The following is a 25,799-nucleotide window of genomic DNA, read 5'->3' as shown; positions in this document are numbered from 1 at the left end:
CACACCTGTAATCCAAACACTTTGGGAGGCCAAGGAGGGCAGATCACTTGGGGTCAGGAGTTCGAGACCAGCCTGGTCGACATAGCTGGGTCCTGGACCACATGCTGCTGACCACCCTTGCCCAGAGAACTCCTCAGCTTTCAAGACATGACTTGATAGGGTTTGGCTGTGTCCCCACCCAAAAATCTAATCTTGAATTGTAAACCCCATAATTCCCATAATCCCTACGTGTCAAGGCAGAGACTAACTGGAGGTAATTGAATCATGGGGGTGGTTTCCCCCACGCTCTTATCGTGATAGTGGGTTCTCATGAGACCTGATGGTTTTATGTGTTTGGTAGTTCCTCCTGTGTTCATTCTCCTTCCTGCCACCTTGTAAAGAAGATGCCTTGCTTCCCCTTCACCTTCTGCCATGGTTGTAAGTTTCCTGAGGCCTCCCCAGCTGTGCTGAACTGAGTCAATTAAACCTCTTTCCTTTATAAAGGACCCAGTCTCGGGCAGTTCTTTACAGCAGTATGAAAATGGACTAATACTTGAGCAAGACTTCCTTGACCCACAGGTAGTACAGGTTAGGGTCCTTGGATCCATGCTGTCCCAACCTCGACCCCTATCCACACCCTATGAGTCTCCATCACAGTGCGGATGTCTGTGTCTGAAACCCACTAAAATATGAACTCCTCAAGGGCAGAGATGGGGGATGGACTGGCAGAAGACGAGGCTGAAAAAACCTCTAGGAGTCATCACATCATGCCCTGCAGATCTTGAACAGCAGGTCACAGGCATATGGACTTGATCGTGTAGGTGTTGGGGAGCCATGAAATGAGTTTAAGCAGGGGAGGTGACATGGTCAGATTGGGCCATTAGAAATCATGGGACACGACCAGGTGCAGTGGCTCATGCCTGTAATCCCAGCACTTTGGGAGTCCAAGGCAGGTGGATCACCTGAGGTCAGGAGTTCAAGACCAGCCTGGCCAACATAGTGAAACCCCATCTCTACAAAAAAAAAAAAAAATTAGCCAGACATGGTGGCGGGCACCTGTAGTCCCAGCTGCTCGGGAGGCTGAGGCAGAAGAATTGCTTGAACCCAGGAGGTGGAGGTTGCAGTGAGCTAAGATCACGGCACTGCACTTCAGCCTAGGCGGCAGAGCGAGTCTCCGTCTCAAAAAAAAAAAAAAGAAAGAAAAGAAAGAAAAGAAGAAAAGAAAAGAAAAGAAAAGAAAAGAAAAGAAAAGAAAGGAAAAGAAAAGAAAGAAAGAAAAAGAAACCAACCAACCAACCAACCAACCAACCAACCTTGGGACATATGTCCAAGTAAATGAGGGCTGGAAGTTTAGTTTAGGGTTACAGGAATGGTACGGATGAAAAGGATGAAAAGCTTGTCAAAAGATTTAGGAGGGAGAAGACATAGGTCTTGGTGACTGACAGAGTATAAGATCCCAGGCCAGGCGTGGTGGCTCATGCCTGCAATCCTAGCACTTTGGAAGGCCAAGGCAGGCAGATCACCCGAGGTCAGAGGTTCGAGACCAGCCTGGCCAACATAGCAAAACCCTGTCTCTACTAAAAATACAAAAATTAGCCGGGCATCGTGGCACATGCCTGTAATCCCAGCTAATTGGGAGGCTCAGGCAGGAGAATCACGTGAACCTGGGAGGAGGAGGTTGCAATGAGCCGAGATCACGGCACTGCACTGCAGTCTGGGTGACAGAGTGAGACTCTGTCTCAAAAGAAAAAAAAAAAAAAAAAATCCTGGTACTAGTTAGGGAGAAGAAAGAGTCATTTGCAAGTTGGACAACTGGGTGGCTAGACAGTGATACCTATTCTATGGGCTAGAACCAGGGCTGGGAAAGCTGCCTTAGAGAGCATGCCTGCTTCCTGGACCTGTCATTGCTTGATAAAGGATGCACTAGGCCAGGCATCCAGAAGCCCACAGGCAGCAAGTGAACCACCCACATCTCACCACACGAAAGGCAGGTAAAAGGGACTGACCACTTCCCAGAGCCCTGGGGAGAGAAGAGGGTTGCCATGAACAAAGATGACAGGTACCTTATACACGGTGGTTTTATTTTCAATGGCATCTGCTATTTTCGTCATCGGAGAATGGAGCAACTTGATCTCCATTTCAAGTGGGTCCGTGTCACCCAACAGCTCATCAGATTCTCCAGCGGCCAAGCCTTTAACACAACCAACACCACTGTCAGGGCCCTGGCTACCCTCTGTAGCCAGCCCCCCTGGTCAGGCCTCAGTGAAAAGGATACACAGATGCTTCCCAGGGAAGTTAGGTGCAGGAACTTTTCACTCCTGCTGAGAGGCCACATGACTAAGAATTAAACGCATGGGTTTTGCAGTAGGACATTCACTTGCTGGGAGCTGGACTCAGAGCTTCAGCTTTCTCATTTGGAAAATGGGAATTCCACAAGCCCTCTTCACACTGGGCTGCTGTGAGACATGGCAGATGTCTGTAATGCTCTGGCCCAAGATGCTGCTCTGTAAATGGCAGGCACTGGGATTCCCTCCCCAGGACCAGACTTTCTCCTCCTCTCTCTGGTCCCTTGCCTGGAGCTGGCCTCTACTGCAACCCTCAGATGTGCCCACTGCCCTGTGCCCCACTACCCTTATGCCTGCTTGTATAATTTTGCCCCTATTCCCTACACTTGGCCTTCTAATCCCTACTCACCCTTCAAGATCCAGCACTAGGGCCACCTCCTCCAGAAAACGCTCACCACTAACCTGTTCCTCACTGTCTTCTCAATTTCTCAGACCTCAATCTTTTGCCAAAATGCATTCTCAGTGATGGAGCACCTCTTGCCCTCACATCCAGCCAGGGTCAAGCATCATCATAAGAACATAAGCTCAAACCCTTCTCAACTGCCCTACTTAACAGGGGAGGAAACTAAGGCCAGGTGCAGTGGCTCATGCCTGTAATCCCAGCACTTTGGGAGGCCAAGGCAGGTGGATTGCTTGAAGCCAGGAGTTCGAGACCAGCCTGGCCAACATGGCAAAACCCCATCTCTACTAAAAATAAAAAAATTAGCCAGGCATGGTGGTGCACACCTCTAGTCCCAGCTACTCAGGCGGCTGAGGCACAAGAATCACTTGGTCCCAGGAGGCAGAGATTGCAGTAAGCCCAGATCATACCACTGCACTCCAGCCTGGGCAACAAAGCAAGACTCTGCCTCAAAAAAAAAAAAAAAAAAAAAAAAAAAGAAGAAGAAGAAGAAGAAACAAATTCAGACAGGGGGATGACCTGCCCAAAGCCACATGGGAAAACTAGAAAGCAGGCAAGTCCTCTTAACCTTGTGTGTAATACAAGGACACTAAAAGACCCAGAGAAGGAAAACTACTGGACCTCAAGAGAAAAAAATAGAGTATCTAGAAGCCAGGCTAGCCAAGGCTTCCTCAACTACCCCATAATGTCTACAGACAAGCCCAGAGGGCACTGGATACCTTCCTTAGGCAGTGTAGAGAATGAAGCAGGGAGCCACAAGCCAGGGCTGCAGAGAGTAGTATCTGAGGAGAGCAAACATTCTCAGGAGTTTCTGAGAGTCACATCTCTGCTCCCCAGCAAATAAGCATCTTAATAAAAACTAACATTTACTGAGCATCTATTTACTAAATGCCAGGCACTGTTGTTCTAAATGTCTTTTACATATTAAATAAATCCTCATAACTACCTTATCGGGTGGACTTATTGTCTCCATTTTACAGATAACATCATTGAGACAAAGAAGTGAAGTAATTTGTTTAGCATCACACAGTAAAAAGGAAACAAAGCTCGGATTTGAATCCAGGCAGTCTATACTTTTGGACACCCAGCTCCTCTGAGCTGGAAGAGTCTTCAACAGGGCAGGAGAACCGGGTCAAAGGCACCTCTGCTGATATCCTTTGGCAAATATCAGCTTTCTGTGACTTGGGTACCTTATTCACCAATGGGAGTAAGAAGGAAAATCTAGAAATGGACCTGAAATGGTTGTGAAAAAGCCTAAGGCAACATTAGAGAGTTTTTGAGAGAACATCTCAGTCCATTCCAGGTCCCAAGAGACAGGAATGGAGCCTCACATTTCCAGAGCACCTCAGTGGGCACCAGGTACCTTCTTTCGTATTTACCAAAAGCTCACAACCACCCTCCCCCCACCCCCCACCCTCCCTGCCAGGGCCAGGTTAGAATTCCCCACCTTGCAGGAAAAGAAATTAGGCCTCGAGCTGCTTAAGCAACTTGCCCAAAGCCCAAGTAGGGCCAAGGAAGCGGGAGGTCAAACATGGGATTTGCTGTCAGGTCTGCGTGGCCCCACTAGTGCAAGACCAAGTGGACCCACCCTGCCCACACTTACATTCCATGGTGTCTTCATTGGCCTGCTCAGTATCCTCGATATCAAAGACCTCGGTCATTTCCTTAACAATCTCAGCACTGAGATGGGTGGGCAGAGTGTGAGTGGGTGGTGGTGGTATATAGAAGCTAATCTTCCCGCTGCATTGGGAAATAGGGGAGATTAGTGGTGCTGTCACTGAGAGAACCAATGACAATCCAAGAGACGATGAGTTTGTAGGCCAGAAACAGCAAGGGAACAAGAAAACCCAGACAGTGGCTTCTGAACAAGAAGGAGTTGAGTTGCTGGATAATCACTGGGCATAAAGTCTTGAGCAGGACATGACCTGGCACCTTGGCCATCCTCTGCCCCAAGACCCAGGAAGTCAAGCTGCCCCAACGGCAATGAGCACAGATGAGCCTTTGTGGAGCCAGGCTCCCAGTGGGCCTCACCCTTACCCCTAACCTCCTCCTCACCTCACCCAGTCAGCTAGGACAGCTTTGGCCGCCTGTTCCTGACTGTATAAGCCTCCCTTCTTCTTCTTCCCCAAACGGTGGGCCACTGCCGTAAGAAAGTGCTCAGTGGTCTGGAACCCAGAGACGCCATAATAGTTGGAAATCTGGTGACGGGAGGAAGGAGAGAAGTCATGAGGAAGAATGAAGGGCCCTTGGAGTAGGGCAGGGCATCGGCCAGGGCTCTGCTGCAGACCTCCTCCAGGTTGCAGCGCTGCAGGATGGTCTCCACTGGGGTCACAGGGTCTGCCAGCTTCTGCACGTGGACGCAGTTACGCAAGATGGTGCCCACCTCTGAGTTGGGCCCTGGGACAATGCCTGGAGCATCCAGCAGCCGGATGAACTTGTCCAGGTAGACCTCCTGCATGAATCTGGGGGCAGGGAAGAAGAAAGACCGGATGTGGCTGGCGTCGTACAGGCCCCAATCACGAAGGTGGGTCTGGGATGTGGGGGTGTAAAGGAGTGAGGGGAAGGTGTTATTAGAGATGAAGGTGGAGAGATGTAGAGCTGGAGGAGGGGTGACTGGGGCTCTACAGACTTGAGGCTAATTCTAATCTAGCATCTGCCACTGGGGACTGAGCTGCAGGACCCTTGGGCAAGCTTGACTCTCCAAGCCTCAGCTGCTTCATCCAGTCAACAGAGCTCCCATTAGTAGCCCAATCTTGCATGGTTATTCAGAAGCTTCAAGGCGCTAACCCGAACCACCCATCTGGGGACCTGCCTACACCTAGGATGTGTCAGGAAAATGAGGGCTATGAGACTCCTATGCCTGGGGAAAGCATCAGGGGATGGTCCACGATAAGGAAAGGGACAGGGGCTGAAGGCATGGGAGTTGGGGGGAAATGGTAGGGTCAAGGAATTGTGGAGTAGGGGAGCAGGCAGGTGCTTACTTGGTAATTCCAGGAACAGCTCCCACGCTGCATGCGCGGCTGCGCTTCAGGCTATTGATTAGGCTGCTCTTCCCAACATTGGGAAGACCTACAAAGTAGCAGCAGATGGCTCAGGGCAGAAGAGGCCCTCAGGAACACTTAGGCCAGCCTGTGTGAGGGAGGCCCAGCCAGGGGCAGTAACCAGGCCATGGGGAAACCAAAAAATTGAGCCTGGCCTCCTCCCTTCCCACCCCGGGCCCTGACAAAGCCCCTATAGGGCCTTTCTACCTCTCCCCTCCATTTGTGAGCATGCTAGATAGGTATGTCCCTCTCTCTAGATGTGACACCAACCTCCCACCCACAATCAGCCAGGCAGAGGTCCTCAATGCAAGGCCTCAGTGGCACAATCCAACAGAAGGTGGACATCAAGAAATGTCTAAGAAACAGAGAACAACCTGTCTGGGTGTATCATTCCATGGATGGGGATGGAGGTCATCTCCAGATGCCAGTCTCTCTGTGCAGCTGTCTACCTGAGGTATGTATTTTGCTGTTTGGGCATCTGTCAGCCATTCTCAGCCTGTGGATGTCTTTGTGTTTCCCCTCACTGGGCCTCATTCTCACCGTTCTCTTTCTGTATGTGCTCAATTTACATGTGTGTACTATTGTCTCAAGCATATACTTGTTTCAACCCGAGAAAGCTGATTGCCTAAAGAAAAAAAAAGTATATGTCTAAGTATACCTCTCGTGCATGAAGCCTCTGCACACCTCTCTCCCCCCTCCCTCTCTCTAGGTCATTCTCATTCTAAATATCGCCATGCATGGAAGTCTCTGCATCTCTCTCTCTCTCTCTCTCTCTCTCTCTGTCATTCCCATTCTCAGTATCACCACTTTTTCCTTTTCCTGTCTCTCCCACTCAGTCTCTTTCTCCATCTTATCTTTGTTTCTCTCTGTGCCTCTGTATCGAAGTACCTCTCTCTCTGCCAATTTGTCTGTCTCTCATTCTGGCCATTGTTCTTTTCTGATTCTCTCCACCCCACCAATTCTGCCTCTATTTATAATTCCCTCCATGCCAACTCCTCTCAGCCTCTGTCCACGCTCCTTATCTCTGTGGGCTGGTCACTTCGTGGGTGCCTCTCTGTATGTGTCTCACGGTGTCTCTTCTACTCTCTCCCTGTCTGCGCCTCCTTAACCTCCTCTCTGTATGTCTCTATTTCTCTCTGTACAGGTACACATATCTCCCTCATCGTGACATGTCTGTGTATTTGTGTCCCTCTGTGACTCTGGGTACGTGATTATGTTCAAGGGTCAAAGTGTATGTGGGCACATGTGTGTCTTTTCTTTTTTTTTTTTTTTTTTGAGACAGAGTCTCACGCTGTTGCCCAGGCTGGAGTGCAGTGGCGCGATCTCGGCTCACTGCAAGCTCTGCCTCCCGGGTTCCCGCCATTCTCCTGCCTCAGCCTCCTGAGTAGCTGGGACTACAGGCGCCCGCCACCGCGCCCGGCTAATTTTTTGTATTTTTAGTAGAGACGGGGTTTCACTGTGGTCTCGATCTCCCGACCTTGTGATCCGTCCGCCTCGGCCTCCCAAAGTGCTGGGATTACAGGCTTGAGCCACCGCGCCCGGCCTATGTGTGTCTTTTCTTTGAGACAGAGTCTCGTTCTGTTGCCCAGGCTGGATCTCAACAGTGGCATGATCTCAACTCATTGTAACCTCCACCTCCCAGATTCAAGCTATTCTCCTGCCTCGGCCTCCTGAGTACCTGAGATTACAGATGCCCGCCACCACACCCAGCTAATTTTTGTGTTTTTAGTAGACGTGGGGTTTTGCCATGTTGGCCATGCTGGTCTCAGACTCCTGACCTCAAGTGATCTGTGCACCTCAGCCTCCCAAAGTGCTGGGGCTACAGGCATGAATGAGCTGCCACATCCGGCCCTCCTTGTGGTTCTATGTGCATTGAGGGAGCAGCACTGGGGTGGGTGTGTGGGGGAAGGGCTTGGTCTGCATGCATTTTGACTCTGGCTCTGTCTCTCTAGATGTGCCTCCTCTGGATCTCTGGGTCTGTAGCGTGGGTCTGTGTATGTGTTTGTGGATCTGTATGTGTAAGAGCTATGTGTATGTGTTCCTCTGTATCTACAGCCTTGTCCAGTCTGCTTCCATGTATCTCTCTCTCTGAATCTGTCTCTATCCCTGTAGTGTGTTTGTCTCTCTCATTCTTTCTTTAGGAATACATCTGCCTCTCTACATACATGGGTTATCTCTGCCCTTCCTATGTCTCCCTCAGCAGATCTCTGTATGCATGTCTGTCTCTATGTCCCTTTTGGTGTTTCTGATTGTATCTCCCTCTTTGCATGCCTCCATCATGTAAATTCGTCTCCTCTTTCCATTCCCCACCAACCCTGCCATCTGGCTTCCCAGTGCGTTCTCTGTGTCTTCTTCTGTATCTATCCCGGTATGCATACCTATACCCTCTCAGTGTCTAGCTCTCTCTCCAATGTCTTTCTCACGTGGCTTCACATTCTCTCTCTGGTCATCTATCTCTGCCTCTCTCAATTTCCCTACTCCATTCCCATCATTCCTCCCTCAGGAACCTGTGTTCCAGAAAGGCCTAGGTTTGATCCTCAGCTCTGCCTTGTCTTGCACAAGGCTGGGCAACAAAAGTCCCTTTGTCCTTCTCTGGGCCTCACTCAGAATTCTCATCTGTAAAAGGTAGATGGTCACCCCACCCTCCCACAGCTCTGATAGGATGAGATAGTGCCAACTCCAAGCCTGGCACCCTGCATTTGCTCCATGGATCTAATATTCAATACACAGTGATGCCCACCCATCCAAGTTACAAGTCATGAAACCCTTCCTGAACCACTCCTCTCTTCCCCTAAAAGACAACGAAGCTCCCAGGATCCTTTCCCCCAGTGAAGTGTCCGCCCAAGAAAGAAGCCTGGGCCCCATGACCACCCAGCAGGTCTTACCCACAACACCCACACGAATGTGGGTGCGCACTTCACCAAGGCGGCAATAGTTCCCCAGAACCCTCATGAGGTTTTCAGCTCCAAAGCAGGCTTTGCTTTTCAGCAGTGACTCAGAGGCCTGATCTACTGGTACGCTGCAACGATTCTGGAAAAAAAAATGAATATTAAAGAGACATCAGGTGGTAGATGAGGTCTGAGCCCAGATTTAACTTTCAGGGCCTCCCTATGATCACTGAGCTCCTCAGCCTGAAACTGAAGGCTTCTCACACAGATCTTGAACACGTGTCACTTCCCCATTCCCCTCCACTGTCTTTGTGTCTCCAGTCTTCTCTGCCCCTGCCTCTGCCTGGACACATGTCACTTGCCTCCCTTGGCAGTGGCCGGATGGCATCCTGGCTCTAGATAGGGCAGGTTTGAGCTCCAGGTCTACTTCTCACAGGCCTATGTCCAGCAAAGCCTGCTTCCCTTCTCCAGGCCTTGTGTGCACAACAGGGATGCCCACCCTCCCTGCCTACGCAGGGATGAGCGGGAGCCTGGCCCACAGCCTACCCTCCCTCAATTCCTCACACATGACAAGGCCATCCCAACCTTTACTCCTGATGCCACCTCTTTACTCCTGATGCCACCTCCTCTGCCCAGAATTTCCTCCCTCCTCTTCCCTTACTTTTTTTCTTTGAGACAGAGTCTTACTCTGTCACCCAGGCAGGAGTGTGGTGGCACAATCTTGGCTCACTGCAACGTCCACCTCCTGGGTTCAAACGATTCTCATGCCTCAACCTCCCGAGTAGCTGGGACTACAGGCACGCACCACCACACCCGGCTAATTTTTGTATTTTTAGTAGAGACAGGGTTTCGCCATGTTGGTCAGGCTGGTCTCAAACTCCTGGCATCAAGCAATCTGCCCACCTTGGCCTCCCAAAGTGCTGGGATTACAGGCGTGAGGCACCGCGCCCAGCCACAGAATTGTTTCCAATATCACAAAATTGGAACTAGCCTATATATCCACCAATAAGAAAGAGGTTAAAAAGCTATATCCTAAAAGTGGAATACAAATGAAATACAGCTGTTAGAAAAAGTGACTTCTGGGCCGGGCGCGGTGGCTCAAGCCTGTAATCCCAGCACTTTGGGAGGCCGAGACGGGCGGATCACGAGGTCAGGAGATCGAGACCATCCTGGCTAACACGGTGAAACCCCGTCTCTACTAAAAAGTACAAAAAACTAGCCGGGCGAGGTGGCGGGCGCCTGTAGTCCCAGCTACTCGGGAGGCTGAGGCAGGAGAATGGTGTAAACCCAGGAGGCGGAGCTTGTAGTGAGCCGAGATCCGGCCACTGCACTTCAGCCTGGGCGACAGAGCGAGACTCCGTCTCAAAAAAAAAAAAAAAAAAAGAAAAAGTGACTTCTGGCCGGGTGCTATGGCTCATGCCTGTAATCCAGCACTTTGGGAGGCCAAGGCAGACGGATCACTTGAGGTCACAAGTTTAAGACCAGCCTGGCCAACATGGCAACACCACGTCTCTAAAAATACAAAAATTAGCTGGGCATGGTGGCATGCGCCTGTAATCCCAGCTACTTGGGAGGCTGAGGCAGGAAAATCGCTTGAACCCAGGAGGCAGAGGTTTGCAGTGACCCAAGACTGCACCAGTGCACACCAGCCTGGGCGATAGTGAGACGTCACCTCAAAAAAGAAAAAAGAAAAAAAAAAAGAAAGAAAAGAAAAGGCAGCTTCTATTTTTGCCATCAAAAAGGCCAAGAAGCTGGGCATGGTGGCTCACATCTGTAATCCCAGCACTTTGGGAAGCTGAAGCGTGGATCACTTGAGGTCAGGAGTTCAAGATCAGCCTGACCAACATGGTGAAACCCTGTCTCTACTAAAAATACAAAATTAGCCAAGCGTGGTGGCGCATGCCTGTCATCCCAGCTACTTGGGAGGCTGAGGGAAGAGAATTGCTTGAACCTGGGAGGCAGAAGTTGCAGTGAGCCGAGATCGTGCCATCCCACTCCGGCCTGGGCAACAAGAGCGAAACTCCATCTCAAAAAAAATTAAAGTGAAAATTTTAAAAAGGCCAAGAAAATGTAAATAAGGTATCATGTTTCTGAAAAGTTTAACAGTTTAATGCTATCAAATGTTGCCAAGGGTGCAGGAAAAGAGGCCCTCTCACGCATTCATCTACCCCACTGGTGGGAGTATAAATTGGTACAGCCATCATGCAGGGCGATTCATCAGTGTATAGGTAAAGGTAAAATGCAGAAAGGCTATGACCCAGCCACTCCCTTTCTCTACCTCACCTACAAACACACACCTGCCCATGTGCCAAGGAGACACATGCAAGGGTATTTGCAGAAGCCCAGGTTATAACGATAAAAAACTGGAAACTAATTGTATTCAGCATCAAAAAGGCACATGTCTATAGAAAGATGTCCAAGAGAAAAAAAACTAAGCCACAGAATGATATACATAATACCTCCAAACAGTATTCCCTCTTTATATATACACTTCTATGTATATCCAAAGCACAGAATAACGTTTGGAAGAAGGCCGAGTGCAGTGGCTTATGCCTGTAATCTCCACACTTTGGAAGGCTGAGATGGGAGGGTCACTTGAGGCCAGGAGTTTGAGACCAGAGTGGTCAACAAAGCAAGACCCCCATCTCTACAAAAATATAAAAGATAAAAATTAGCCTGGCATGGAGGCATGCACCTATAGTCCAAGGTACTCAGGAGGCTGAGGCAGGAGGATGTCTTGAGCCTAGGAGTTTGAGACTTCAATGAGCTATCATCACACCACTGCACTGAGGCCTGGATGACCAATTGAGACCCTGTATCTAAAATAAAGTCTGGAAGAATACATACCAAACTGTCAATGGTGGTTACCTCTGGGCATGAATAAAGAGACTAGAATTAGGGAGACTGGTGAAAAGGTATTTAAGCTTTATCTGTAGTTAATTTTATTTTTTCTACTTTATTTTTTAATAAGTTTAACATCCAATGCAAAATTGAAAAAAATGTCCCTTAGTATCCAATTTCTCTCCCAGAAGCAATCAGTTTCTGTATTAATATTTTACAATGAATACATATTTCTCTATTAATGATATAATTGGGAAGAACTGTGATTTGTTCCAAAGAGAAAAATGACTGGAGGTACATGTATTTTTTAAAGTTAACAAGTAGTTGGTTGTGCACAGTGGCTCACACCTATAATCCTAGCATGTTGGGAGGCCAAGGCTGGTGGATCACCTGAGGTCAGGAGTTCGAGACCAGCCTGGCCAACATGGTGAAACCCCATCTCTACTAAAAAAAAAAAAAATACAAAACTTAGCCACAATCCTAGCTACTCTGGAGGCTGAGGCACAAGAATCACTTGAACCCAGGAAGCAGAGATTGCAGTGGGCCGAGATAGTGCCACTGCACTCCAGCCTGGGTGACAAAGTGAGACTTTGTCTCAAAAAATAAAAAATAAAGTTAGACTGGGAGCAGTGGCCTGTAATCCCAGCACTTTGGGAGGCCAAGGTGGGTGGATCACCTGAGGTCAGGAGCTTGAGCCCAGCCTGGCCAACATGACGAAACCCCATCTCTACAAAAAATACAAAAATTAGCCGGGCATGGTGGCACGCGCCTATAGTCCCAGCTACTCAGGAGGCTGAGGCAGAAGAATTGCTTGAACCTGGTGGGGGCAGCGGTTGCGGTGAGCCAAGATCACGCCATTGCACTCCAGCCCAGGTGACAGAGTGAGACTCTGTCTCAAATAAATAAATAAATAAATAAACAAGTAGTTAACTGTATTTTACAAATTCTCCATAGACATTATGTTTTATCCTTACAACTGAAAAAAAAGAAATGTTTCCTGAAGAGTGATAATATAGGAAGAAGTGAAGTGAAACTAATATTAAGAAGTCACCGGCCGGGCGCGGTGGCTCACGCCTGTAATCCCAGCACTTTGGGAGGCCGAGGCGGGCGGATCACAAGGTCAGGAGATCGAGACCACGGTGAAACCCCGTCTCTACTAAAAATACAAAAAATTAGCCGGGTGCGGTGGCGGGCGCCTGTAGTCCCAGCTACTCAGGAGGCTGAGGCAGGAGAATGGCGTAAACCCAGGAGGCGGAGCTTGCAGTGAGCCGAGATCACGCCACTGCACTCCAGCCTGGGCGACAGAGCGAGACTCCGTCTCAAAAAACAAAAAAAAACAAAAAAAACAAAAAAAAAAAAAGAAGTCACCAGCCAGGCATGGTGGCTCATGCCTGTAATCCCAGCACATTGGGAGGCCAAGGCAGGTGGATCACCTGAAGTCAGGAGTTCAAGACAAGCCTGGTCAACATGGTGAAACCCCATCTCTACTAAAAATACAAAAATTAGCAAGGCATGGTGACGCGTGCTTATAATCCCAGCTACTTGGGAGGCTGAGGCAGGAGAGTCATTTGAACCCAGGAGGTGGAGGTTGCAGTGAGCCGAGATCGCGCCATTGCACTCCAACCTGGGCAACAAAAGTGAAACTCCGTCTCAAAAAAAACAAAAAGAAAAAAAAGTCTCTTGGTGGAGCAAAAAGCTCAAAGTTGAAGGCCCAGTTCTAATACTAAAGGGCTGGAGGTTCCAGTCCAAGTCACAACTCCCCCCAACTCTGGCCCCAAACTACCCTGAAAGCGGCTAGATGACCCTAGCCCCAGGCTTACCAGGTTTTTGACCTGATGCTGGGTACTGGCCTTGAAAGCCACAGTTGGCAACTCATTGCGAAGGTAATCCAGCCATTTCTCCACAACCTCCTTGGGGACCAGGTCTGGGGTAAATATAGGAACAGACGGGGCTGGTAAGCAGAACAACACCTCCATGGTTCCCTCCAAAGACACCTCCACCCATACCCAAAGCTAGGCCCACCTACCATCAACAGGTCTCTCGAATGGCCCTGTCATTCCCATCCAGTCCGCAGGTTGGAGTTAGAAAGAACAGTCTGGTCTATGGGTTGCGTTAACCCTCCCTGAGGGGGCCTCTGTTCCCTCAGGGAATGGACAAACTAGCTTTCTGGTCCCAAACGTTCTCTTTCCAAAACAGCGTCAGGAGCATCAGAGGCCTCCTAAATATTGTTTCCTATCCCCTCTCTGGGTCATTCTAGGTTGGGCCAAATGTCAAAGATAACCCTAACAAGAATGGCTATCATGTGTGAAGTACTGACCACCATGTACCAAGCATTTTATCATTACTTCTCTGTGAGGTTGGGATACTCATGGCCCATCTTACAGCTAGAGAAACGGGAGCTCTTGGAGGTGGCATGACTTATTCAGTGTCTCAGAGAAAAGAATCAGGACAGGTGAGGGGCCGAGCCCCAGACCTGAGTGACTCCTGAGCCCATGTGCTCCTCTGCCCCAGTCTGTGAGTTCCAGTATGAGGGAGGAGGAACTCTCCAAGGTTGTCCAATCACAGAGAAGGCTCAAAATGGCAAGAATAGGAGACTGAAAGGCAGACAGGCTTGGACTCCATACCTAACTTGTACTATACTCTGTGATACAGGCTTTGAAAATCAGAACAAAAATTTCTACTTTAAATGACTATTATGAGTATCACTGAGTTGCTGGGTTCAGTGTCTGGTCCAAGCTAGACGTTAAAGATGACCTGCCCACCTTCCCTGTCACACCCAATCCTGCCTAACACCCACCAATCTTGTTCAAGACCAGGACCAGCTTCTTGTTGCCTTGTGCTCGCAGGACAGCCTCCTCCATTTGGAAGCAGCGGCAGCCTAATGGGTCTCTGGCATCCAGGACTTCCAGAATCACATCAGAGTATTCCACCACCTGCAGGGCAGAGGACCAGGGGATAAGGGCAGGGAAAGGATAGGGTAGCAGTGACGCAGTCCCGTGAAACAAAAAGTCTCCATCTCAGTCAGGAAAAAACAGAAATGGAGAGGAAATGAGGCTGGACTGGAACCCTCCCCCGAAAGCCTGAAGAAATGGAACCCTGTACCTTACGGAACTCCTTGTAATAAGCCTTCCTTGTGGCCTCGTCATCCAGCTGAGGAAACATATTTAATTCCTGCAAAACTTCCTCCTAAAGGAGAAAAAAAAGAGAATGGTCCAGGGGAGGAGGGGGAGAGAGAGAGAAAGAGAAGCAGGGCTTTGGAAACTATAGGAGGCTTAAAAAATCATGTGAGTCCTGGCCATCAGAGAAATGCAAATCAAAACCGCAATGAGATACCATCTCACATCAGTTAGAATGGCGATCATTAAAAAGTCAGGAAACAACAGGTGCTGGAGAGGATGTGGAGAAATAGGAACACTTTTACACTGTTGGTGGGACTGTAAACTAGTTCAACCATTGTGGAAGACAGTGTGACGATTCCTCAAGGATCTAGAACTAGAAATACCATTTGACCCAGCCATCCCATTACTGGGTATATATCCAAAGGATTATAAATAATGTTACTATAAAGACACAGGCACACCTATGTTTACTGCAGCACTATTCACAATAGCAAAGACTTGGAACCAACCCAAATGTCCATCAATGATAGACTGGATTAAGAAAATGTGGCACATATACACCATGGAATACTATGCAGCCATAAAAAAGGGTGAGTTCATGTCCTTTGTAGGGACATGGATGAAGCTGGAAACCATCATTCTCAGCAAACTATCGCAAGGACAGAAAACCAAACACCGCATGTTCTCACTCATAGGTGGGAATTGAACAATGAGAACACTCGGACACAGGAAGGGGAACATCACACACCAGAGCCTGTCATGGGGTGGGGGGAGGGGGGAGGGATAGCATTAGGAGATATACCTGAATGACGAGTTAATGGGTACAGCACACTAACATGGCACATGGACACATATGTAACAAACCTGCACATTGTGCACATGTACCCTAGAACTTAAAGTAAAATAATAATTTTAAAAAAAATCATGGGAGTCTCAGGCCACTAAAAAGTAGCTTTGACTAACCAATAAAGCTGGGAACTGGAAGAAAAATGGACAGAACCCCATGGTTCATGTGTGTGCCTATGTGTATGCCTGTGCTCAAGCACCAGGTGGAGACCTGAGTGTGCACATGGGTGTGAAAGGGAGGGATGGAAGAGGGAGGTGTGAAAAAAACAATCTATGAGGGACATAGGATGGGGGAGGCATACACACTGCATGTCAGAAAAGGGAGTATGAGCTGGCAAGTGTGTATTCTGTGTGTGAGACAAGAACATCTGCCAAAAAGGCAGCAAGAAGCCCCAGAAGGAAGACAACATTCCCTCACATATGCTCCTCTCTGTCTCTCAATCCTCTCCTCATACTCTCGCTCCCTCTGCCCCAACCCCGTCCCCTGGTCACATGTAACTCTCCCGGCCCCCGATCCCACCACCAGCCCCAGTCTTTAGGCTCAACCTTGGGAGAGAGGAGCTCTCCAGGGGTGTCCAGTCACAGGTAAGGCTCAAAATGGCCCTTTATCTCCCTCTATCCCTCCCTTCCTCCCTTTGACCATCCCCACGGTTTTCCATCGTCTCTACACTGATTCCCTTGTTCCCCTCCAACAACTTCACACCCTTCCTTCTTCCCTTTCACAGAAAAACGGCAAAAGATGCTTTGAGCAAACCTACCCAGGGGCAAGGACTGCACTCGTACCTTACGCTCAAACTCCTCCTGGCGTCTTAGGACATCCTGACAGTAGCTCTCGATGGTCCTGCGTTTTTGTCTTTCATGCTCCCGGGCAGCTTGTTGCTTCTCCCTCATCTCCTCAACCTAACAAGTGAACACACACTGGGACTGGAGCTGACTGGGTCTGCAGCCTAAGGGAGGGATGGGTGACAGACAGAGGAAATGGCACGACATGGCAGAGGTGGGAGGAGCAGGGTCCAGGGAGAGGGAAGATATGACAGCAGGAAATGAGGGTTTGAGAAGAAGAAAAAGAGAGATGAAGGGAAGAGTGGCAGAGAAAAATAAAAAGAGAGTATAAAAAGCAGAGAGAGAATGTATACTAGGCAGGTGGAACCACTTAAGACCAGAGATGGAAAGAAGTCAAGGTCTTGGGACGCTTCATCATTTAAAGATAAGGAAGAAGGCCGGGCAGGGTGGCTCACGCCTGTAATCTCAGCACTTTGGGAGGCCAAGGCAGGTGGATTACCTGAGGTCAGGAGTTCAAGACCAGCCTGACCAACATGGTGAAACCCCATCTCTACTAAAAATACAAAATTAGCCGGGCGCAGTGGTGTGCACCAGTAATCCCAGCTACTCAGGAGGCTGAGGCAGGAGAATCGCTTGAACCCGGGTGGTAAAGGTTGCAGTGAGCCGAGATCACACCATTGCACTCCAGCCGGGGCAACAAAGTGAAACTCTGTCTCAAAAAAAAAAGGATAAGAAAGAGGAAAAAGTGGCAAAAGAGACTGTCAGTGGCTAGTCAAAGAAGAAGAAAGACATCCAGGAGAGTGAGATGACAAGAAAGTCCACGTGCTTCAAAGAAAGCATGGCCTCAAATGCTGAGCATTCTTATAAGATGAGGGAAGAACACTATCCATGAATGTGATGTCAGGGAAGGCGCTGATGAGGCCAGCAGGGTTAGTGTCAGCAGAGCAGTGGAAACATAAGCCGGACAGCAATGGACTGGGTGGTGAGCAAATGGAGACATAAATCCAGTATCATGGTAACCTCCCTCTCTCCTGGCTTCCACAAATAGGCTCAACAACCCTAACAACTCTTGCCTTTGCCCTTCCATTCAACACTTCTGCAGACCTGGCATTCAAGGCAGGCCCTCTCTCTCCCCACCAAGGCAAAAAGCTTACCCTCTTCTTCTTTAATTCAGTCTCTCGATTGGCATGATCATTGGGGTGAACAAAATGAGGTACAGAGGGCACTTTGGAGGTTGCTTTCTTCCCATTTTGCTTTGCAGTCTGGCCACCACATAAGAGAAAAAAAAAACAGAGGTAATGAACCCATGGAAATCACCTCAAAAAGGCAGCAAGAAGCCCTAGAAGGAAGACAATATCCCCTCATAAATGCCCCTTCTATCTCTCAATCCTCTCATCCTCCCACTCCCAAGGTGAGCAGCAGGAGTTAAAGCTTCTCAGAGAAGTGTAGTTGTGGGGACAAAGAAAGGAGAGGTAGGCAAAAAGGGTTCCATCCCCAAAGATCTGCCTGTCTGGCTGGTAGAGCTCCTCTCTCCCATAGCCAGGCAGGGACTGACCAGAGACCTCTCAGAGGGGAAGGGCAGCTGGGAAGGTTTCCCAAGGCCCAGGGAAAACCTTTCCAGACACGTGACTCTCAAAAGAGTGGTCCTCAGACCAGCAGTAGCAGCAGCACCTGGGAGCTTGCTAGAAATACAAATCATCGGATGCCATGCCAGACCTACTGAATCAGAAACTCTGAGGTGGGGCCCAGCAATCGATGTTTTCCCCCATCCTCCAGGTGATTCTAGAGGACTGGTTAAAGTTTGAGAGCTTCACCCACGCTAAACTGTGAGAACCCAAGCATTCTCTGGCCTATACCTTCTTCTCCTTGCTCTTTCCCAAGCCTTACTTACCCACACCTTTCCCAGCAGGACCAGGAGATCCAGGAACCAAAGATGATGTTTTGGCCTCCCTCTTCTCCATAAGAAACAGGGACTTGAGAATCAGACAGTCTCAAATCCCAGTTGTGTTACCTTGAACCTAGGAACTTTCTCACTGACAGTTTTCTCAACTAAAACATGGGGATAATGATAATCCCTACCAAGGTAAATCAAGCACGAAGCTGCATATGGCTTGGGAAAAATGCTGCTGATTCTCTGCTGTGGCCACCCAGAAAGGGAGGGAAAGCCAGATCCACTGACTCCAATGTGGCACTCTGTCCAGAGTCACCCAATATTTACTGGGTTTAGTGGGCCTCTCCCGGGACAAGCAACCTGCTCTTGACCTTCCCATCAACAACAGGCATGCCTTACCTGAGGGCAGGGCCAACTTATCTTCCTGTGGCCCTTGGAACCTTCACTTGGCTTTTTATTTTCTACAAAAGAAAAAAAAGAAAGAAAAGAGCCGTCATCTACCTACTCGATATTTGTTGACACCCGAATCAAGGCCAGGCCACACTGGGAACCTAGCTAGGAAGCCTCAGATACCATGTCTGTCTAGATCCAGCACAAGACAAGAGATGCGGATGGCAGCAATAGTATTGGAGGAAGTACTGGATATAATGTTTGCAACATTATTTCATTGCAAACTCAAATAATTCTGAGACGAATTCTGTACAGAGAGTAACCTGAATGTGTGCTTGTGACTCCTCTTTCCCCCAGAGCTTCCTACTGGGGGCAACTCAACAAGTGCCAGGCTGAGGTGAGGGAGTTTTTTTAAGTGCCAGGCTGAGGTGAGGGAGTTGGCAGCATGAGAAGGTAATCTAAGGAGTCCCAGCCCACTAAGCCCAGGCAGATGCCCTCAGTATGTAGGGAAACAACTGTCCCTTCCTGCTGACCCTGCTCAGGCCATTGCCTCCAAAGGGACTTCACCCACTCAGCCAAAATGCTGCCGCCTCCCTCAGATACAAAAAGGAGAGATCTACCACTTCTCCAATCATGACTTAGCAAAGCCCAGGAACTTATGAGGCCTCTCCCCTTCTTCAATAAGAAGTCCCATCTCTCATCCCGTTCACAGTTGGCCTGTTAGAAAGAATGGCTCCCTTTAATTCTTACCACCTTCACAGGGGCTCAAGGAATTCCTACAGAGACAGGAGTTTCTAGAAGGTCAGGATATATACAAACAAATATATTATATGAGCAGCTCAAGAATACCACACAGAGAACAGGCTCCACAATCACATCAGTTGACTCCCACTGCAGAGTTAATGTAGGAAACAGAACTTAAATTCTACTGCAAATTCTTTTTTTTTTTTGAGACCGACCCTTGCTCTATTGCCCAGGATGGAGTGCAGTGGTATGATCTGGGCTCACTGCAACCTCTGTCTCCCAGGTTCAAGCGACTCTCCTGCCTCAGCCTCCCAAATTCATATACAAAAATACGAATTTTTATATTTTTAGTAGAGACGGGGTTTTGCCATGTTAGCCAGGCTAGTCTCGAGCTACTGCAAATTCTTAAGGAGAATCAAGAAGATACTTCAAAGGAACTGTGTGAGAAAAAAAGATTTCCCAAAACTTGACACTGAATAAAAATTCAAAAGCCAGGTGCAGTGGCACATGCCTGTAGTCCCAGCTACATGGGAGGTTAAGGTAGGAGGATCCCTTGAGCCCAGGAGTTCTAATCCAGCCTGGGCAACATAGCAAGACTCCATTTCTCAAAAAAAAATACACAAAAACAGACTGCTCTAACAGTCAAAACGGAAGCTGGGCACATTGGCACCTGCCTGTTGCTAGCTGGGAGGCTGAGGCAAGAGGATCACTTGACCCTAGGAGTTCGAGAACAGCCTAGGCAACATAGTGAGACTCTGTCTCTTAAAAAAAATTCAATAGAAATAGTGAAAAACAAAAAAGACATCACTAACAATCAAATTAATAAGCTAGAAGACCAAAGGAGGGAGCTTACTTAGAGCAAAAATTCAAAGAAATGGAAATGATGAGCAAAAATATAAAAGAAAAAATGGACAATAGAGCCAAGAAAGCTAAAATCTAAACAACAGGAGTTCCTGAAAGAGAAAAGGGTACAAATGGAGAAGCAATAATTTTCTGAAATAACAGATGAAAGTTCCTTAAGTTGAACATAGGCTTGAGGTTTCAGATTGGACAGAAACAGGTAGCAACAAGATTAACAACCAAGGCTGGGCGCCATGGCTCACCCTGTCATCCCAGCATTTTGGGAGGCTGAAGTGGGAGGATCGCTTGACACCAGGAGTTTGAGACTAATCCAGGCAACATAGTGAGACCTCGTCTATACAAAAAAAAATTTTTAATTAGCCCAGTATGGCGGCGCGCACCTAGCTCTCAAGAAGCTGAGGCAGGAGGACTGGTTGATCCCAGGAGTTCAAAGTTACAGTGAGCTACGATGGCACCACTGCACTCCAGCCTGGACAACAGAGACCCTGCCTCAAAAAAAAAAAAAAAAAAAAAGAAAAGAAAAAAAAAGATTAACAACCAAAAAGACATACCCTGAACATATCCTGATGAAATTTCTGAACTCCAAAGATAAAGAGAGAAAATTCTAACCAATAGATCACACTTACTATGTGAAGGTAACAAAAAGACATTTTCAGGTGAGCAAAGATTACCACCTGTCTTTTCTTCTTTTCTTTCTTTTTTTTTTTTTTTTTTGAGACAGAGTCTTGCTCTGTCACCCAGGCTGGAGTGCAGTGGTGCCACCTCAGCTCACTACAACCTCCACCTCCCTGGGTTCAAGGAAATCTCCTGCCTCAGCCTCCAGAGTAGCTGGGATTACAGGTGTGCACCACTGTGCCTGGCTAATTTTTGTATTTTTACAAAAGATGGGGTTTTGCCATGTTGGCCAGGCTGGTCTCAAACTCCCGGCCTCAAGTCATTGGCTCGCCTCAGCCTCCCAAAGTGCTCGGATTACAGGCATGAGCCACCACGCCTGGCCCTGTGTTTCCTTTTGGATAAAACTACTGGCAAAATAAAAATTAAATCAGAATAAAGATCCCAAGCAAAAGGAAACAAATAGTGGTGGGCAGGAAATCTACTCAAACTTATCACTGAGGCCAGGAGTGATGGCTCACAGCTACAATCCCTGCACTTCGGGAGGCCAAGGTGGGTAGATCACTTGAGCTCAGAAGTTCAAGACCAGTCTGGCCAACATGGTGAAACCCATCTCTACTAAAAATACAAAAATTAGCCAGGCGTGATGGCACACAACTGTAATCCCAGCTACTCAGGAGACCGAGGCAGGAGAATCTCTTGAATCCGGGAGGTGGAGGCTGCAATGAGCCGAGATGGTGTCACTGCACTCCAGTCTGGACAGCACAGTGAGACTCCATCTCAAAAAAAAAAAAAAAAAGAAAGAAAGAAAAGAAAATCACTGAATGTAAACAAGCAAGCTCTCATGTGGCTAAGAACTGGAAGATATATTAAGAAAGGATTCTTTGGGAGGCCGAGACGGGCGGATCACAAGGTCAGGAGTTCGAGACCATCCTGGCTAACACGGTGAAACCCCGTCTCTACTAAAAAATACAAAAAACTAGCCGGGCGAGGTGGCGGGCGCCTGTAGTCCCAGCTACTCGGGAGGCTGAGGCAGGAGAATGGCGTAAAAACCCGGGAGGCAGAGCTTGCAGTGAGCTGAGATCCCGCCACTGCACTCCAGCCTGGGCGACACAGCGAGACTCCGTCTCAAAAAAAAAAAAAAAAAAAAAAAAAAAAAAAAAAAAAAAAAGAAAGGATTCTAAGGGCCAGCCGCAGCGGCTCACGCCTATAATCCCAGCACTTTGGGAGGCCGAGGTAAGTGGATCATTTAAGCTCAGTAGTTCAAGACCAGCCTGGGCAACATGGTGAAACCCCATCTCTACAAAAAAATGCAAAAATCAGCTGGGGGCCAGGTGCGGTGACTCGCGCCTGTAATCCCAGCACTTTGGGAGACCAAGGTGGATGGATCACTTGAGGTCAGGAGTTTGAGACCAGCCTGCCCAATGTGGTGAAACCTTGTCTCTACTAAAAATACAAAAATTAGCTGGGTGTGTTGGCACACGCCTGTAATCCCAGCTACTCAAGAGGCTGAGGCAGGAGAATTGAGTGAACCCAGGAGGTGGAGGTTGTGGTGAGCCAAGATCACACCACTGCACTCCAGCTTGGGCGACAGACCAAGACTCTGTCACAAAAAAAAATTAGCCAGGTGTGATGGCACATGCCTGTTGTCCCAGGTACTCAGGAGGATGAGGCAGGAAGATCACTTGAGCCCAGGAGGCAGAGGTTGCAGTGAGCCATGATCACACCACTACACTCTAGCCTGGCCGACAGAGTGAGACCCTGTCTCAAAAAAACAAACAAACAAAAAAAAGGATTCTTAAAATCCAAGAAGCATATCATAAGGAAATAGTTCAGAACTGAAATATCAAATGATTTCAACAAAATCCAGAAATCAAGTAATGGGGGTTGGAAAAGCAAAAGCATGAAAGCATGCTAAAGGTTTCATTTTGAAAGGGTAAGTTACAAAATAGTCATTATTTAACTTTGGTAAAGTGATAGAGAAATACAGAATTAATTATGTTTGATATAAATATGAATACAATTACCAACATAACTTTAATTACCGATGGAGAATTGTTTAAAAACTTCATCAAGTTAGCAAAGCATAAATAAGGGAATAAGAGGAAACAAAATAAACAATAAATATAAAATAAGATGGTACAGGGCCGTGCATGGTGGCTCACACCTGTAATCCCAGCACTTTGGAAGGCTAAGGTGGGCGCATCACGAGATCAGGAGTTCGAGACCAGCCTGGCCAACATGGTGAAACCCTGTCTGCACTAAAAATACAAAAAGTAACTGGGTATGGTGGCAGGCACCTGTAATCCCAGCTACTCAGGAGGCTGAGGCAGGAGAATCGCTTGAACCCAGGAGGCGGAGGTTGCAGTGAGCTGAGATCACACCATTGCACTCCAGCCTGGGTGACAGGGCGAGACTGCGTCTCAAAAAAATAAATAAATAAAAAATAAGACAGTAGAAATCTGACCAGACATAAACGTCTCATAACAAATGTGAATGGGTCAAATTTAAATAAACAGTATAAATAAACACAAAACAGACCTCCAGTCTCCTTTCTTCTGAAGTACTCATGTTGCAACAACAACAACAACAAAAATGTGAGGTTTGGAATGAACCAGGTCTGGACATTTTACTCAACAATTTCCATCAGCCTAACTTCCCTGGAAACTGAGTGCCTGCAATGGATACAAGCACACAATGAAAGAAAATACACCACTTGGAGAGAAAAAGAATGTGCTTCAGAGGGGAGAAGAGAAGCGGGGAGGGAAAAAGGAGAAGGGGGTACAGTCAGTCATCCCTCCCAGCACTCAGGAGCCTCTGCTCATAGATTTTTCAACAACTCCAGAGAGAAAACAGCTACCATTTTATAACCAGCAGATATTCTTACTCTGGCTCAACAACTACCTAGCTATATGACCTTGAAGAATTTTTTAAAACCTCTCTGAGCCTCAATGCATCCACCAACATCATCTAGGCCTAAAATCACCAATTTATCAGTACTCAAAAGCAGATCTCTGTATTCGTTAATCCCATACCTCCCATACTGTCACCCACAGATGTCCCTGTACACCCACTGACTTCATTCCTCTCATCCTTCCTCTGCCGTAGCATCAAACTCCCCACAACATTCTCTGAAACTCCCACCTGGGTGATCAACACTCCCCTAACAACCTCTCCCTGGGATCAATTCCCCAAGCTCCTGCCTTGAGACTTGGCTCTCCCAAGGACAATGCTTCACTTGCAGGCCTCTCAAAAGGTGGTGGTTGTTTTCACTGGCACGTGTTTATCCTGGGGTCAGTAGGTAGAGAACGTAGTCCTCCAGACTCACCAGTGCCAAGCTGAGACTATTTTTCCCTCTTGTTAAAAAGAAAAAAACAAAACAAAACAAAACAAAAAAAAAACCAGGTGTGGTAGCTCACACCTGTAATCCCAGCAGTTTGGGAAGCCAAGGTGGGAGGACTGTTTGAGCTCAGTAGTTCAAGACCAGCCTGGACAACACAGAAAGACCCTCATCTCTACTGAAAAAAAAAAAAAATTAGGCCGGGCGCGGTGGCTCAAGCCTGTAATCCCAGCACTTTGGGAGGCCGAGACGGGCGGATCACGAGGTCAGGAGATCGAGACCATCCTGGCTAACACGGTGAAACCCCGTCTCTGCTAAAAAATACAAAAAACTAGCCGGGCGCGGTGGCGGGCGCCTGTAGTCCCAACTACTCGGGAGGCTGAGGCAGGAGAATGGCGTGAACCCGGGAGGCGGAGCTTGCAGTGAGCTGAGATCCGGCCACTGCACTCCAGCCTGGGCGGCAGAGCCAGACTCTGTCTCAAGAAAAAAAAAAAAATTAGTGGGGCATAGTGGCAAATGCCTGTAGTCCCAGCTACTCAGAAGGCTGAGGCAGGAGGATCGCTTGAGCCCAGGAGGTTGAGGCTGCAATGAGCTATGACAGCGCCACTACACTCCAGCCTGGGTGACAGAGTGAGACTCCATCTCAAAAAATGTGTGGAGAGGGATAGGATAAAAACCCTGCTCTTTTTGAGGCCCCAACTAGGCTGCTATGCCTGTCATCTATGACTTACTTTTCCTCATCTATTGAAGCACCTGGTTCATTGCTTTTCTTTCGACCCAACTCCTGCCACCAACAACCTGGGTGACTTTGGAGATCACCAGACAACCCTTCCAACAATCTAGATTTCCCACTTCCTTGACATCTTCACCTCCAAGGATCTCCACTCAATCATAGCCACTCACCCACCCATTCCTATGGTTACACCTATGGGGGAACGACCTGTAACTGCTTGGACTTCTGAAAGCAGTCTCAGACACCCCTCTGTCCTATCTTCAAGCCCATTTGTACAACCTCTTGGAGACCTGAACATTCTACTCAGTTCCTTATTTGTCAGCCATCCTTCTTCCCTTCCTAACCAGCTAGCATCCCACAGTCTATTACAATCGCACTTCTGCACAAAGCCGCAATTCCTTTGCCCCTCCATTGTCCTACTATGACATGTTTATCAGTGTTTGGTAACCAACCAGCAGGCAGACAAGGCAGGCAGGTAGGCAAGTTCCATGGATTATACACCTGTGCCACCAACACCAATAGTTGTAAACTTTTTTTTTTTTTTTTTTTGAGACGAAGTCTCGCACTGTCACCCAGGCTGGAGTGCAATGGCGCGATCTCAGCTTACTACAACCTTCACCTCCCGGGTTCACGTGATTCTCCTGCCTCAGCCTCCCAAGTAGCTGGGATTACAGGCACACACTACCACACTCGGCTAATTTTTTTTATTTTTAGTAGAGATGGGGTTTCACTATGTTGGCCAGACTGGTCTCGAACTCCTGACCTCGTGATCTGCCCGTCTTGGCCTCCCAAAGTGCTGGGATTACAGGCGTGAGCCATCTTGCCCTGCCAGTTGTAAACTTTTTAAGTGGTAGAACACTCCCCACTTAAAAAATAACTACTCAAACATGAACAGTGGCCAGGCGCCGTAGCTCACGCCTGTAATCCCAGCACTTTGGGAGGCTGAGGCAGGTGGATCCCTTGAGGTCAAGAGTTGGAGACCAGCC

The 25,799-nt window shown here is 48.1% G+C and overlaps 2 protein-coding genes across 4 annotated transcripts in view; both read right to left on the bottom strand.

Moving 5' to 3' along the window:
- GNL3L (G protein nucleolar 3 like) overlaps positions 1–25,799 on the bottom strand; it is a 517,777-nt gene that overhangs the window by 7,133 nt on the left and 484,845 nt on the right. For all 3 annotated transcript variants that reach the window (XM_050776921.1, XM_050776919.1, XM_050776920.1), the window contains 12 exons: positions 18,533–18,594; positions 17,397–17,504; positions 16,243–16,359; positions 14,597–14,680; positions 14,292–14,427; positions 13,315–13,418; positions 8,651–8,795; positions 5,706–5,793; positions 5,012–5,186; positions 4,780–4,922; positions 4,328–4,464; positions 2,043–2,170 (listed from right to left, as the gene is read on the bottom strand). In XM_050776921.1, coding sequence (XP_050632878.1) covers positions 2,043–2,170; positions 4,328–4,464; positions 4,780–4,922; positions 5,012–5,186; positions 5,706–5,793; positions 8,651–8,795; positions 13,315–13,418; positions 14,292–14,427; positions 14,597–14,680; positions 16,243–16,359; positions 17,397–17,504; positions 18,533–18,594 — 1,427 coding nt within the window. The remainder of the gene's footprint in view (positions 1–2,042; positions 2,171–4,327; positions 4,465–4,779; positions 4,923–5,011; positions 5,187–5,705; positions 5,794–8,650; positions 8,796–13,314; positions 13,419–14,291; positions 14,428–14,596; positions 14,681–16,242; positions 16,360–17,396; positions 17,505–18,532; positions 18,595–25,799) is intronic.
- Positions 1–25,799, bottom strand: part of MAGED2 (MAGE family member D2) — a 645,534-nt gene that overhangs the window by 261,926 nt on the left and 357,809 nt on the right. The gene's annotated exons all lie outside the window — the stretch shown is intronic.

The sequence above is a fragment of the Macaca thibetana genome, chromosome X (genome assembly GCF_024542745.1).
Source record: "Macaca thibetana thibetana isolate TM-01 chromosome X, ASM2454274v1, whole genome shotgun sequence".
Lineage (NCBI taxonomy): Eukaryota > Metazoa > Chordata > Mammalia > Primates > Cercopithecidae > Macaca > Macaca thibetana.
This window is presented reverse-complemented; position numbering and strand designations above follow the sequence as displayed.